At 57.4% G+C, this 15,303-nt stretch overlaps 4 protein-coding genes across 4 annotated transcripts; 1 reads left to right on the top strand and 3 right to left on the bottom strand.

Moving 5' to 3' along the window:
- Positions 1–1,705: 1,705 nt before the first annotated feature.
- On the bottom strand, positions 1,706–5,035 carry SPSK_03924 (C6 transcription factor; the record flags this gene model as incomplete). Its single annotated transcript, XM_016730739.1, has 4 exons — positions 1,706–2,052; positions 2,121–3,842; positions 3,926–4,848; positions 4,923–5,035. 4 exons carry the CDS (start codon positions 5,033–5,035, stop codon positions 1,706–1,708), a joined length of 3,105 nt encoding a protein of 1,034 aa, XP_016585518.1.
- Positions 5,036–5,671: 636 nt separating this feature from the next.
- SPSK_03854 (E3 ubiquitin-protein ligase SHPRH) lies at positions 5,672–10,794 on the bottom strand (the record flags this gene model as incomplete). Its single annotated transcript, XM_016730669.1, has 3 exons — positions 5,672–6,918; positions 6,995–10,471; positions 10,701–10,794. 3 exons carry the CDS (start codon positions 10,792–10,794, stop codon positions 5,672–5,674), a joined length of 4,818 nt encoding a protein of 1,605 aa, XP_016585517.1.
- A 1,780-nt stretch (positions 10,795–12,574) lies between these two features.
- SPSK_04500 (uncharacterized protein) lies at positions 12,575–13,415 on the top strand (the record flags this gene model as incomplete). The annotated part of the gene is made up of 4 exons (XM_016731304.1): positions 12,575–12,750; positions 12,819–12,851; positions 13,014–13,059; positions 13,197–13,415. The coding sequence occupies 4 exons, from the start codon at positions 12,575–12,577 to the stop codon at positions 13,413–13,415; spliced, it is 474 nt and encodes a 157-aa protein (XP_016585516.1).
- A 379-nt stretch (positions 13,416–13,794) lies between these two features.
- SPSK_04250 (hard surface induced protein) lies at positions 13,795–15,303 on the bottom strand (the record flags this gene model as incomplete). The annotated part of the gene is made up of 1 exon (XM_016731061.1): positions 13,795–15,303. One exon carries the CDS (start codon positions 15,301–15,303, stop codon positions 13,795–13,797), a length of 1,509 nt encoding a protein of 502 aa, XP_016585515.1.

Here is a 15,303-nt window from a genome sequence, read left to right as displayed (position 1 = left end):
TACAGGCAAGGCAATTACGATGTATGACGTCCGCCAGGGGGCTTGTCCTACTGAGATTGGGTGCGTTCGCGACTTCCTCATTGGTACATTAGGATCGTTGATAACAATTTGGGACGCGACTGGCGAGACGGTCACAGTTGAACCCCGCATGCGATTCCTGATCGAGACGGACGCATGCTGGCATGCTGTTTGTTGCTGTTTTCACAGCCTGACAACACGCCCCTCAATTCCGATGTCTTGCCAAACGGTCGGGATTTGCTTTTGCCCGTTTCGCGTGGACCCACTTGCAAGGGATCTGCCTTTCCTTTTCCAATACGGAAGCACGGCGCACGTGAGCAGCGCAACGGTTGGATTCAGGACGGGAATCTATCACCAGCGTGCATCGTGGCATCGTGGCATCGTGGCATCGTGGCATCGTGGTCGCCATCGAGTGCCTGCATCCCGCGAGACGCCAACCAAGACGTCAGAAGCAATCAGAATTTGCAAATGGACCAGCGGACTGGATCTTCAGGTCACGAGCGCGGCATCAAGTGGATTCCATCTCGTTATAGATTGCTCGAAGAGAGGAATAGCAGGGGAACGAGGTCCAAGGCAGTGGACGTTCTTTGGGTCTTGACAATGTCAAAACATCAAATTAAAAAGGTCTTATCAGTTTCGTGGTCGATCGTGGACGCGCACCCTGATAGGTCCAAGGCTGAATGGTTGTCTAAACGTTGTCTAAAGCCATAACTAACACAAAGGGCGGCAGCGAAACAGAATGCAGCGTTCTGCCATGCAAAGGTGTTTCCATTACACAAAGAAAGACAGGGAACGGGGCTCTGGGGGAGCAGACTGGTAAAACAAAGATCATTGCAAATGGTGGCGTGGAGGTTTGAACAACAGAAAAAAAAAGTCTGGAAAACAGTACGACAAAAACTGTGAGAAAGTGGGCCGTTCAGCGTTTCGATTACGTACAATCGGCGTCTCTCTAGGCGTCCTGGGGCGACCTTTGGGCGGGCATTGGGCTTCTCAACGATAAATCGACGACGTATCTTGGCTGGACGGACCTGAGAGAACCGTTTGAGCCGCGTTTTTGCTAGCGGCGAGGCGGACATCTCCGCGGACTGGCAACCTGCTGAATTCAGAGCCTGTGATTGGTCGACAGACGGCTGTCAACACGGCGACAGTTTTCTTATCAGCGGCCTAACTTTTGGTGGGCCAGGACGCTGCTCACATGGTCCCGATGGTGTCTTGTGCGAGACAGTTGGCTGTTCTACTACGTACGGCGTATGTCGTACTGAGCATGCCGCACACACATGATTGACTCGTGTTTTGACGCCGTCCTTTTCATCATTTGGATTGCTGGTGATGCGAGGGCCTATGGCTGCAGTTGTATACTTTGACCTATTTTATCAATTAAATTTGAACTAATTTCAAATCGACTGTTTTGCCGGTCGGCTCGAGACACCATGTGCGTTCCCACTGCGGCGGACGGTGGGACTCGTCACAGCGACGCTGCTCACCGCAAGATGCCAAGGACGAGACGGCCTCGGCCGAGGAGGCGCTGCGCTGCGACGGAACATGTATGGGACATGTATGGATATGTATGGACACATAACAAACAGCACGTCGGGCGAGTTTTGTAGTCTTCCGCGTCCTACTCCGTCGATGTTCCCCACTGTAGTACGAGGAACTACCTTGTCCAGGCCCGCACACCAGCTCGCACCTACTGCAAGTTTGGATCCGGCTGGTCCCACATGCCGGCGGCGACGTAGTTGATGTCGTTGATGACCGAGTTCTCGCCGGTCCACTCGGTTTCTTGGCTGTTGACAACGCGGATGCCACTGTCGACGGTGCCCCAGTCGAGGGCGTCGAGGGACAGCGGGATCCACGAGTCGTAGCGCGAGGGAGCGCCCATGTTGTTGGTGGCGCCGGCGGGCAGCTGGGGGGGCGGGACGAGATCGCGGCGGGAGAAGCCCATCTGGGCGTCGCTACCCGACATGTCGAGGGACGCCGGTGGCGGTGGCTGGCCCAGGGGATGGGCGGCGGGCATCACAGTGTCTTTTATGCCGACTGTCTTGTTAGGTGTCGTGTAGATGAAAAAAAAAAGGACAAAAAAGGACAGGACAAAGGTAGCTTACGAGTCTGGAGAGTGGCCTGCGACAGGGCCGGCACGCCGCCGACAAAGACCGGATCGACCTGGCCGTGCAGGCCCCCCATCCCTGTGGACTGTGGGGTATTGTAAGAATGGGAAGAGTGGCCCGGCTGCGACGACGGGTGTGACCACTGCGCCGAGGCGGAGCGGGCGTTTTGCTGTTGCTGGTGGTGGTCGGGCTGGGTCTCTTGGCGGTTGTCGGGCGGCGGCGCCCAGTCGGGCGGGCTGCCGTTTTCGCGAAGCTCGCGGGCGTAGATTTTGCGCAGCATGACGTTGAGCAGGTCGGCGGCCTTGAGGGTGTCGCTGTTCCTCTCGGCGGCGTCGGTCCAGATGCGGTGGGAGCGGCGCAGCAATTCGATGAGGGCGTTGCGATCCACCGGTAGCGCGGGCGGGACATCGTAGTCTGCAGTGGCGGTCGCTGCTGCTGGTGCTGCTGTGCCAGTCGACCCAGGCGCACTGCCTCCGGAGGAGGAGACCGAGGCAGACGTCATTGCACTACCGCTGCTGCCGCCGCTGCTACTGGTTGCTGGCCCGGACGGCGTCGCCGTTGCCGCCGCTTCAGTATTGCTCATGGGGCAACTCGTACTGCCGCCACCGCCATCACGGCTCGTCAGCAGCTCCGACTCAAACAGGTTGTCGTTCTGCACCACCAGGTACACAATCATGGCCGCCAGCAGGAAGTCGTGCATGCCGAGCCCCGTGATGAACCAGCCAATGTGGTGCAGTAGGCCGCCCGGCTGCGTGGCCTCGTGGATGGCCTCGTGGTAGGCGAGCAGGGTCAGCGCGGACTGCAGGCAGGTGCGGCGCGAGTAGGCGTGCTCGGGCAGCGGGACGGCCTCGACGAGGTAGGGGCGGTGCAGCACGCAGCGGCTCTTTTGGTAGAGCGAGGCGATGCCGAAGCGCTGGATGACCTGCATGGGCGGGTCGGCCACGCAGTCGCCGAGCGGGCGGACCTTCATAAAGGCCGGGATTTGGCGCCACTTGTCCTCGAGCAGGCGGTCGGTGCGCAGGACCTCGGCGTACTTGGGCGGCGTCAGCGTGTGGGCGAGACGGGCGACCTGGCCGAAAATGCGGCAGAGCATGCTCTTGAAGATGGGGTAGCTCATGACGGTGTACTCGGAGTCGGGCCGCGGCGGCGGCAGCACGGGCGAGTCTTCGTTGAAGTCCTCGTCCAGCAGGTTGTGTGCCAGGCTCGTGTCGCTGGGGATGCCGTGGATCATGCTGGGCAGGCCGAGGTAGAAGGAGACGATCAGGTCGATCTGGATGGCCAGGTTCCACAGCCGACGGCGCATCTCGCCCTCAAAGGCGGAGATGTTGGGCAGGCGGCTGGGGTCGCGGTGCAGGCCCATCTTGAGCATGAGCCGGATGCACACCGCCAGCAGCAGGAAGCAGTTGGTCTGCGTGGCGCGGTTGACGAGGAACTCGGACTCGGCAAACATGAGCATCGCGCGGACCGTGTGCAGGTTGGGGCTCGAGAAGCGGTTCAGGCCAAGCGCCGCCGAGGCCGCGCCCCGGTACACGCGGTACCGTTCCGTCGGGGTCATGCCAGTGCCGTCCATGTCGAGCTCGTGCGGCGCGGAATATGTCGAGAAATGCACGCCCAGCGCCAAGATGTTGAACAGCACGGCCAGAAAGTCGACGTCGGCGTTGGCCGGGTCCTGCCAGAACTCCTTGTACTTGCGCGAGAACGACGGTCGATGGATGGTGTCTGGGACGTTAGTGTTGGTTCTCATAGGTCTCTCTAGTTATCCAGATACACATAAGCTGCACCCCCCACCCCCGTAAACTCACGCTGCGTCGGCGTGTTGGATCCAAAGTACCGCGCAATCAGCCGGTCCACCACAAACCGTGGCGGCATTACTGCCAGCAGCTCGGCCCGCGTGCGCGGCTGCTGCCCGCCCAGCATCAAGTGCTCCGGCGAGTCGCCAGCCGCCGGCGACACGTCCTGCCACTCGTCCTCGGGGACGTTCTGCGGGTCGTCAAAGTAGGCCTTGAGGTCCTCGATGTCGTCGAGCATAGCCATAAAGTGCGTCGCGCCCACATACGTCGTCCCCCGCTTTCCCCGCACAACACGGCCCTTGCCGCGCGCCTGTGGCGTCGGGTGTGGATGCGAATTTTGAGTGCCGCCGGCATTGTCGCCCGCCGCCGTCGTGGTGGTCGGGGGGATCGGTCTGCCCACCCCGTCGTAGCCCTCGGCCTCGGCGTCGGTGAGCGTAGACACGAAGGACGGCTGGCCGTCGGTCGCGCCGTTTTTGCCCCCGTTGGCCAGCAGGTCGGCGCTCGACACGCCAAAACTCGACATGGCCGCGGCTGCGGTGTCGTCGTCCATCATCTCGCGCAGCATGCCCTCGAGCCGCCGCAGCCGCGACGCCATGCCCTTGGCCGGCTTGGCGGGTTTCTTGGGCCGCGGCGCATACTCGCACAGGTCGATGCGGTCCTTTTTCAGGCAGTTGCCGCAGGGCGACTCGCGGTCGCACTTGAGCTTGGACACGCGACACGGCGCACAGCTCAGCAGCACGCGTGTTCGCTTCGGCTGCGCATTTTCTCCGCCGGCCGCACTGGCTGCCGGGTTGGCTGCCACGTTCGATGCGGTGCTCGCCACCGTACTTGCTGCCGTCGTCGACGCAACGCCGCTTCCTGCCCCAAAGCCGTCGCCATACGCCATGTCGTTGTGCATCACCAGGTTCCGTTCGACCTCCATTCTCGACATCGTACTTGCGTGGTGTAAGTGTGTTCCACGTTCCAAAACGGGCTCGACGGCAGATTCAGACGCATCCACAGGGCGCACTAATATGCGAGTCTCGTCTGTTTCTTGCCCCCTGCTGTTGTCCAATGCGGTCCAATGTTGTCCGAGGCGGTCCAGAGTGAGATTTGCTGCCGTGTCGGGCCCTGGTTGTCCATGATTTGCCTCCTCGCTCCGGCCTCCTGGCTGGTACCGGATTTTGGCTTGTCGTTAGCGGGTGCTCGTGCCGCATTACTAAGCCAGAGTGGCGCTGCGTCGGTTAATATCGCCCGCTGTATGTCGCACCATCCCCCTGGCTGTCACAATTCAGCACCCTAAATTAGGCATGCTAGCCAAGCGTTGTTCGCTAAGCCCTAGCAGGCGTCGGCCCTATTCAGCAACCTTGCAGGCATGCGACGTTTCTTTTCTTATTTCCACATCCTGGTCTTGGTCGTATTCGGTTCCGATCTTCGCGTACGGTTAGATGTTTCTTACTCTTAGAGTAAAGGGTAAAAACAAGTATTGCCAAAGGGTGTCGCTGTCAAAAGACAAGGGTAAAAGAAAAGAAGTGTGGAAGTAGACTGTCAAGAGGCAAAATTAAAAGATAAGAATAAAATGAATATTCCAAGAAAAATCGTTGCGTCATCACTTCGTAAAAGAAAATATAAAACCATGAAGAGGAAATACCAAAAGAAACAACGAAATGCTATCTCGCTCCGTCATCCCGACTCCGTATACAACGTACGACGTGTACATAGCCCCCTCAGCCTCACGATTCTGAGTCCGGAGACTCTCATCTTTGCCCTCACTGCGGCCTATGCACTGCCAGACGCCTCGCCCTCGCCACTGTGTTGTTGCCTCTCTTCAGCTGCCGAGGCAGTCAAGTGCCGCCGGACAACCAGGTCGTTGCGCAGGCGGTCTTCGTTCAGGGCCGTGCGCGCTGCCTCGCTCGCGTTCGACGACGCATTGCCAAAGAGACACGTCCACAGATCGCCTTTGGCCACCTCTTCGCCCGCCATCTTGCCCTTGCTCATCAGCTTCGACAGCTGCGCCTGCTGCATCTCCAGCGAGTTGGCCAGCTCCAGGCTGCTGTCCAGCAGCTCCGGTGTCTCGTTGCCTCGACCCTTGCCTTTTCCTCCGCTCTGCAGCACGCTGTTGCTGCTGCTGCTGCTGCTGCTGCCACCGCCGCCCCTTCCGTCCTGGCCCATGTGCGCCATGCGCCGCTTCACCGACAAGTCGTAGATGGACGCTTCCACTGTGCCGTCTACAATGTACAGCCACACCGTCGTCTCGTGCTGCTGCCCAATCCGGTGCACCCGCGCAATGGCCTGCAACTCGATGGCCGTATTGAGCAGCGGCTCACACAGCAGCACGTGGCTGGCGTTCACCAAATTGAGTCCGCTCGCGTGTGCGCGTGCGTGCAGCAGAAAACACTCGATGCTCGGGTCGTCTTTGAAGCGCTCGATGCCGTTGCGGTCCGTGTAGCGCGAGAAGGCAATATGGTACCGCCGGAACGCCTCCGCCAAAATCGATAGAAACGCCGGGTACTGCGAGAACACAATCGATTTGGCGCCTGGGTCGGTGCTCCGCAGCCACAGCAGGTGCCGCACAATCGTATCCACCTTGGTTGTAAACGACGGGCCAGGCAGGTCAATGTTTTTGATCTCCTCCAGCTTGTCCGTGCTAAAGGCTGCGTAGATGTTTGCCTTCTTTGACTCAGCTAGCTGTTCTCGTTGTTGTTGTTCTTGTTCTTGTTCTTGTCGCTGCTCTTGCCGGCCTTGCTGACTTCGCCCGCCTTGTCGGTCAGCACCTCTGTTGCTGCCGCCATGCTCGTCAGTCACCTTGAGCGCCTGTCGTTTCAGTGTGATGTCGTGCAGGTTGTCGATGGTGAGCTTGCGCTTGCACACCGGGCAGTTGCGGTGCGCCTTGAACCAGAGCGTGATGCATTCCTTGCAGAACTGATGCCCACAGACGGTCAAGACGCCCGTCCAAAACTCCGTCTGGCAAATCACGCACATGCGTGACTCGTCTGCTTTCGATTCGGCCTCCTTGAGGTGAACCACTGTGTATCATTAGCTTTATGAGAGCAAACTCAAAACAACCAAACAAAGGGAAAAGGAAAAATGGCAGAGACTGACAGTAACGATGCTTGGCTTCGGCTTTGGTCAGGACTTGGAGCAAGTCGTTCTCTTCGCGAATCTGCGCCGCAATCGTCTCCTCATCTTTCGGACCTTCGTAGAGCGCCACCATGTCCGACACAGCCTGCAGCTGCCGGTAGAACGCGATGCGGGAGTTGAGCGCATTGCGCACCTTGTTTGCCTCCTTCTCGAGTGCCGCATTGACCTTGAGCTGCCGCGTCTGTTCATCCTGGGCGCGCTTGAGTTGCCGGGTCACGCACTCCAGCTCCATCTGTGCGCGCTGGCTGGTAATGTTGTGTAGGCTTGACCCGCTCGACAGCTGCCCGCGCAGACGCGACGCAATGTCGCGCAGATCAATCACAGCGGCGCGGAGGGATCGCACGACAGCACCACCTGTGGTCGGTTTCGGCAGCGTGGCCTGGCGCTCGGCGAACAAGCGGAGCGTTAGCTCGGGCGCCGGCCCCTCGTCGTCTTTGGCCATGCGCAGCGCCAGCCGTTCTTCGTAGAGCGCGAGGCCACTGGGCGCAAGGCCTGTGAGCAGCATGTTGCGGTCGCTGATGCCGGCTTTCAGAATCGTAATATACGCCTGGATCTCGTCTTGCACTTTGGTCGAGTCCTCGTACTCGTCGCCTGTAATCTCGACGGCCTCACCGGCCTTGTCTTCGTCGTCATCCACCAGATCTTTGAGAAGAAGTTGAATCACAGCCTCGCGCCACGCATCCATCTGTGCTGCCTGCGTGCTCAGGACCTCGGCAAGGTGGTCCAGCTCGTCGCTGATGCGCCGACCCTCAATGCCTTCGGGCTTGGCAAACTCGGTCTCGGGGATCTCCACGAAGCCCTGCGTCCCGGCTTTGCCTGCCAGATCAGCCATGATGCGCATGGCTCTGCTGCGGTTGTCCGCCAAAATTTCCTGCCGAACGCGCTTGGCTCGCTCGTATCCCTCGACTTCGAGCTTTTCCAGCCGCCGAAACTCGTCCGAATCCGGCCGTGTCCATTCTGCGTTGGACTTGATCTGAAAATAGCCGTTGGCGCAGAAGAACTCGGCCTTGTGTAGAATTTCGAGGGCAAGCCGCAGATCGCGCTGCGCCTCGCCAACACGTCCACCAACCTTGCCACGACCATCTTCATCGCCCAGGAGGTCATCGTCATCCTCGGTGTCGGAGCTCTCGTCGCCTGGGCTCGTTTTGTGGGGACCTGACGTGCCAGCCGCCTCCTCTTCCAGGGCCGTCTCCTTTTGTGCCTTTTCGAGCTTGTCACGTGCATCCTGGACGAGCGCTCTGCTTTCTTCCAGAACGTCTTGCCAAATGTCGACGGCGATCTTCGCGCGTGGCGAGTTCTCGAATAACTGGCCATGTTTCAGTTTGCAAGACAGCATCGCGCGTCGGGTGGCAAGCAAAGCGCTCTCACTCTGCTCAATCATGGCGTTGAGCACCTCCTCCACTGTACGCATGGGCCCTGCACGATGCCCAACACGGGGATTGTGGACACCAATTTCGGGGTGCAAAGCGGTCTGGCGGAGGCGGCTGAGCGCCGTGCGCATGGCTTCGAGAACGGCACTGTCGTTGGGGTTCCAGTCAGGGGAGAGGGGGGCACCCGCCGTGTCGAGGCCGCACGCCTCGGTCAGCTGTTTAAAGAGGCTCTGGTAGTGTTGTTCCTCGACCGCCGTGAAGGGCATCGTGATGACATAGCGCTTCTGCGGTGGGATCACCAGCTCGTCGCCGACCGTTCGTTTGGAGTGGCGTAAGGCGATCCGCCCGAACAAGTTGCGGAACACAGGCTTGTGGTTTCGTGTGAGATTCTGCCAAACTTTCGGTATGGAAGCATATGGCTCGTAGGAAAGAAATAGCAGCAAGCCGCGCAGATCCTGGACATCGTCCTTGACAGGCGTTCCAGTCACGCCCCAAGCATTGACGCGCGGCACAATCCGCACGAGCGTCGCTGTATTGCTAACACCGTTTTCAATCTCCTGTGCTTCGTCGAGACACACGCGCCACCAGGACATCTGAACGAGCGGCGACCGCGGCCGGTATCGTTTTACGTCGTCGGATTGACTACGCATGTTGCGCTCAGGTGGGGCCACGGCAAAATGCAGTTCTGATTTGAGGTCCGAGTATGTCGTGACAACCACATCGTGCGTCGCAAACTGCTCCACGACATTGGCTTCGTCCTCGGGGGTGGCGCATGACCGCGCCATGCCAGAGTACACCATGACACGCAGGTGCGGTGCGTGCTGCTGGATCTCGGAAATCCACTGGTTCTTGAGGGCCGGCGGAGCAATCACCAATGTTGCGCCTGTCGGGCGAGCGGATGGCGTTGGGCCTCCCGGCGAGGTTGGTGCATGCAGTTGGTCTGCTGGTCGAGGGTGCAGGAGAACCAGCGAGATGACTTCGACTGTCTTGCCGAGACCCATCTCCTCGGATAAAATGCCACCACGTATGCTGTTCTCGTAGGCCTCAAAGTAGGAGGGGTCGCGCGTCGCTGCGCCAAACAGTTCGCTGATGTAGCAGGGATGTCCGTCCGCATCTTTCACTGCGACAAAATGCGAGGTTGTCTCCCGGTCTTCTGGGGCTTTGTAGGGGACAACGACGGAGGGCTCGCTATTGTCGACAGTACCACGCGATACAGACGTTGCTTCATCAGGCGCCCACCGAACACCTTCTCGCCGCAGGAGCCACTTGACGGCACGGCGCTGGAAGGGGAAGAGGTTGGCGGTGAGACCCGGCACATAAAGATCGTCTGGTTCGTCGTCGTCCTTACGCGTCACATGAGCAGACTCGTAAAAGTCTTGGGGTGACCACGTATCGTTGTCGGTGGCGTTTTTATATTGATGCCCGCCGCCGTGCATAACATTTGGGAAGAGTGTCGCCAGGACCCGCGCCTGCCAAACGCGCTCCGTTTCACTGTGCATGGGATTCGAGACATAGGAGCACAACATCCATCGCAGTTCCAGGTCAATGACCAAAGACACAGTGTCCGCGTTGCTATCCACATCAACGCTGAAAAAGTAGGCCGTAAACAAACAACCCGGCAGTGGGTCGACCGACGTGCTCTTCTTTGCGAGGTGGTCCAGGATCAACCTGTCGGCATCGCTGAGGCCACCAATATCGTCTGGTGAAAATGCACCATCGCTGACGGCGGGGACCTTGCGGCCTCTGGCCGTAATCGAAAGGCCCTTGCCACTGCTGTAGCGCAGAGCATAAAATGAGTTGGCTGGGATCCGGCGAAGCCGTCTTGGTGGCGGTGCGTCGTCCTCGGCTGCCCGCGAGAACCTCAGCGTGCATCTTGCGAGCGGGACATAGTCCTTGTGGGTGTCAGATTTGACGGTTTCCTCAGTCTTTGTACGTTTTGCTGGCGGTTGTGAGACTACAATATCGTCGTCGTCGCTCGAGACGAGATTGATGAAATCCTGATGCGGAGGCGTATTGTTGACCGCCCCCAGCTTCGTGATCTGGTGGACGGTAAAGAAAAACTCGTCATCTACCGCGTTTGTCAGAGACTGGCGGCATTGTTCAACGCCGGATATCAGATATCATAAGACGAAACAAAAGCAATAAATTAAATTCCACTCTCATGCTTGAGTTTCTTGGCAGTGTAGGGAAGAGGCAGTGAAGGTAGGCAGAGTGTGGTGATGCATGGCAGACATTTTTGAGAAATGTAGGTCGAGATGCAAAAGAAAAAAACAAACCGAAAAGAAATATAATCATACCTCGAAGGCCCAGTGGCAAAGGAGAAAGGAGACGGCCAGTGCTCACAGTGGAACCGAGACTGCGTCGCGCAGTCGGACGGCGTGCCCGGCCCATGACTTTCGATGGTTTCCGCGATGGAAACCCGGGTCGTCCGACGCGTTTGTTGATGAGGCAAAAGGATAAAAAAAGTTGTAGGAGGGAGAGTGCAGAAGGGGGGAAGGGGCTGCACGACGTTGGAGGTCGGAGTTGACTTAGACCAGGCAAGAGCCTTATCGCTTATCGGACCCCTGGCGCAATTCTGCCCGTGTTGCCTGACCGCCACGTGATATCTGTCTCCACATATCGACAGAGTGCGTAGATTTGCCCTGCGCTCTTTCCTTCATAAGTCCGAATCGGGCTGTTGTCTCCGTAACTCCAGCCAAAGTTCGCCCCCAGGCTCTGTATACAGTATTCTTAAAGAACGCCCTTGGAGGCATCTGCGCCTGTTACCTGCCCGGATGCCTAGCCGAGCTAGCCCAACTCCCTTCTCCAGCCAGGACCAAGTCTTAGCGCTGTAACTGACAAGGCTTTGGTGGGGCCTTGTGATGGGAAAAAGAGGGTCGCGATCTGTGCGTCACGGCAAGGGCGCGCCCCCAACACGGGTATTACATCCTCCATGGGCGGGAAGGATCGAGCGGACGAAACCAACGAAATGAGCCATTCTTTACGTCTTCCACAGCAATCTACGCCTGTAAATCAAGGAAGAGGCAACTGCAAATCGAGAACGGACGGACGTCAGTCCGGCGCTCTTTCCTGTGCGACGAAACCTCAATTGCTCCTTCCTTTGGAGTACAAGCCTCCGGCACACCTTCCCTTGGAGAACAAACCGACGAAGCCGTAGCAGGTAAGAGCAAGTTTGCAGCAAGGAAAGAACAGGCCGTCAGTGCCAACCCAACATGTGACCACGCGACAGGATGGTGCACCTTCTCAACGACCAAATTCAACGCATCGCCCGCCTGCCGTTAATGACGTCCAACAGAGACCCTTCTCCCTCGTCTCCTTGGACATTTCTCCCTGCCCCTCCATCTACCCCAACTGTTCTCGCGTCCGACATCGCCAACGAATTACGACGACGACGTCTGCCTTTTTGCCTTGCTGCCAGCCATGGACAGACACGAATTTCGCACAATTGGCAAATGACTAATGCCATAAAAGCAGAAACAAAAAATCAACGACAGAAGAACCCGCGCCTCAGCGCAATCCACAAATCGTTGGATATCTCATTGTCTTCGAGGCGAAGAATACGAGGGAGAATTCATGAGTCGGGCCCTGCAACGTATATATTTCCAAATCGACCAGCATCCGAGCGTCTAGTGCATCGAATCTCCAGTCGCTCTCCACCGCCTGGCTTGCCGTTTCGGTGGTGCTCCGTGCCAGATACACAACTACTGTGAGTCACGGGCAGCGCTCAAATTACAGCAGCTCAACTCACGACTGACGGCAATCTTGAAATCATTTTTCCTGGTGTTTCAATCCATTTCCACTTCTTTTCCATTTTCATTTCCATTTTATTTCATTTTTGATTGCCTTATGTTTTCATCGCCATTGTATTTACACCGCTGTTTTGGCCCCTTTCCAAGACCAGTCATTTCATCTTTCTCCCAATGACTCGTCGATGACTGCATCACACTTTTGGCTGATGACCAGTTTTTGTATTTGAACCGCGAGGCTTCTCTTTCTGTGAGTCTTTGTTCTGTCCGACCACTCGTCGCAATCAATTGTGTCAATTTATCTCCAAGTCATTGAATGATACCACTTCGACATCGCCACGGCCAGTCATCAACGGTCTGACTCTTCGGCCTCCCCTTTCCCCCCTTCTGTGTCCCAATCCTCTCTTTCTCTCTTCACATTCACCATGGAAGCTCGCTGTCAGTGTGGTGCTGTCAGTTTCATGACGCCCACTGCCAAACCACTCGCCCTCTACATCTGCCACTGCCACGACTGTCGTCGCCAGTCAAGCTCAGCCTTTGGCACCAGTGCCATCTTCCCGCGGTTTCCCCTGCCGGACGATTCTCTCATTAGCTGCTATACGTGAGTGACCCGTCAAGCCATATGCAAATGCCGAATCAGAGCTCTCTGGCCTGTCTAACTGTTGGCAGCCGTCCAACGTCGTCTGGTGCCACCCTTTACTGGTAAGCAACTTTTCTTTGCTTTCTATAATTGTCGCGTCATCTGTCTCCTGCCCCCTGAACGGCTCATCCCGTTCTATATTAAGAAAAGGCATCCTGCCGAGACCTCAAAGCCAATTGACATATCGGAACACGTTCTAACCCTTCTTATTACGTTTCCATTAGCTACTTTTGCAAAAGCTGTGGCACCCGTCTACTCCACACGACGCCGGTAAGATAATCTTGCATATTTTCCCTCTCCCCCAGATGCCCTAGATCCCCCCAATGATCGTACCTTTTCAGTTGCATGGATGACTCATGTGGGACCTGCATCTGACTGTGACTCATTCTTTCCCTTCTTGCTTCTAGGGTAAAAACGTCGTCTCCGTCAAAGGTGGCTGTCTTGAAGGCCTCGACTGGCGCAGTGCCATTCACATCTGGACAAAAACCGCCATGGTCCCCATCCCCGAGGGCAGCGAGAGCCACTCGGAAGAGGCCGACTATACCGAGTACGGCTCCAGCCAGGAAGAGCTGGACCAACCGGATATGCTCCGTGGGAACGGTGGTGACGGCGCGCTGGATCCTTAACTGTTGTCAGTCGTGACAGCACGGCTACTTCCGCCTTCCCGTTAATTGTTTTCCTTGGGGTTTGTCTCGTTCTCTTTCCTATCCCTTTCATTCTTCAACGAATGATGTATGCATGGCAACGATGTAGTAATGATGAGGTTCTGTCGCGTTTGTTGGTATTGGTTTTGTTTGGACTAAAACGGTGTTTTGTTGGATAGGGGTTGCCGGTCGTTGGCTGTAGGTTGGCGCATATGCCACTTCTGTTTGAACTATTTAACATACACATACCATAGGGGTTTTGTATGACGTTTTAATTTACTTCACCTGCGTGGTTCTTGCGATACACCTACCCATGACAATTGCTATTCTTCTGTCATGCAACCAGCAGCACCTGACAAAACTAATCAACAATGCCAGTAAACCCGTGTCTGTCTTCAACCTTCTTTGCCTCTAGACACAACCACGTATCGTTGCATCTATCTGTTTGCAAACACACCTGCTCGACAGCGCGTCCCAGAGCCACAATCGGCGCGTCCACTTGTCGCCAAAACAGGTCCGCCAGCCAGACCACCACGCTGCCCAGGAAGAGGAGACCCACAAGCCAAGTTGTCATCCGCCGTACGGCCGTCTCCATGCCGATGGGCTTAACCAACCTGTCCGTCATGTCTTTCCAGTAATCCAGGGCCGGTCCGTGGACGAGATACACGGCATAGCTGATGCGGCCGCAGTATTGCGCCAGAGGGCGCTCAAACTGCCGCCGTGCCGCGGCGAACTCACCGCACGACCACACCAAAAGCACAGCGGCCAAGCCGAACCAGAACTTCTGCTCCAAGAGGGCCTCGCCCCAGTCTTCCCTCTCAGTCAACGCCTCGTCTCGCCCATTGCTGAGAAACCACGCCGGCGTATTGGAGAGGAGCGCCCGGATTCCTGGTGTCTTGTCGGCGTCCTCGTTGGGCCATCCGGCGACAAAAAGACAGGCGGCAAGCACTGTGCTGTGGAAAGCCCCTGCAGCGAGATGACTCAACGTCGTAGACCGATGGTCACCAGCCATCGCCGTCGCCGCCCGCAGGACATGCACCTCTGCCAAAGCGAAGCCGGCCAGAAACTCAAATGCCGCCCATCGCCCGCATGCCAAGCAATACCCGGCAAGAACCCCAGTGAGCACCTGCCGTACCTGCGTGCGAAGCGGCGCCAGAGCTAGGAGCACGACAAACAGCAGCATGGCGTGTGCAAACTCAATCGGAATGGTCCACAAGTGGATGTCATAGCCGGGCCGCAAGTCGCGGTCCCACGCCCACGGCCAAGCAATGCGGCCCGCATACGTTTGAGCCCAACTGTGCAGCTGTCCAGCCCACGTGGTATCGGCGGCGTACAACTGACCGGTTTGGCAAAGAACAGCGACGGCGAGTGTTGACACGGCGCACGGCAGAAACAGGCGGATGGGTCGGCGAAAGGCCAAAGACGCGAGTGCAGAGTAACATGCTCCGAGACCTTCGGGGCCGTGGAGAAGGCGTAGCGGTTTGTAGGACAGCACAAATCCAGAGATGACAAAAAACACATGCACTGCCGGCCGTCCAGAATAGAGAACACGAAAAATCGGGACCTGAAGAAAGGATGAGGTGGGGGTAAGGGCAATATCGCCGCTGTCGGTGCGAGGAAGCCGGTAGTGTCCATAAGTGGGTAGCAAATGGTCGTGGCGCTTCTCAGTATAGTGACATATGAAGACAATAACGGAGGCAATACCGCGGAGGCCATCCAGGTAGGACGTTGAATGCAGCCTTGGAGAGCGGCGGCAAGAATGGTTGTGGCAGGGCTCTTTAGGCCACACGGCGTCGGCCATAAAACTGGGTAGAAGGGATCGAAGGAAGTTGGATGGGGTGACTTGCCACACTCTTCGCGAGAACGCCAT

The sequence above is a fragment of the Sporothrix schenckii genome (genome assembly GCF_000961545.1).
Source record: "Sporothrix schenckii 1099-18 chromosome Unknown Cont47, whole genome shotgun sequence".
NCBI classification, from domain to species: Eukaryota; Fungi; Ascomycota; class Sordariomycetes; order Ophiostomatales; family Ophiostomataceae; genus Sporothrix; species Sporothrix schenckii.
The sequence above is the reverse complement of the archived record's forward strand: the minus strand, read 5'-3'. Positions and strand labels throughout refer to the sequence as shown.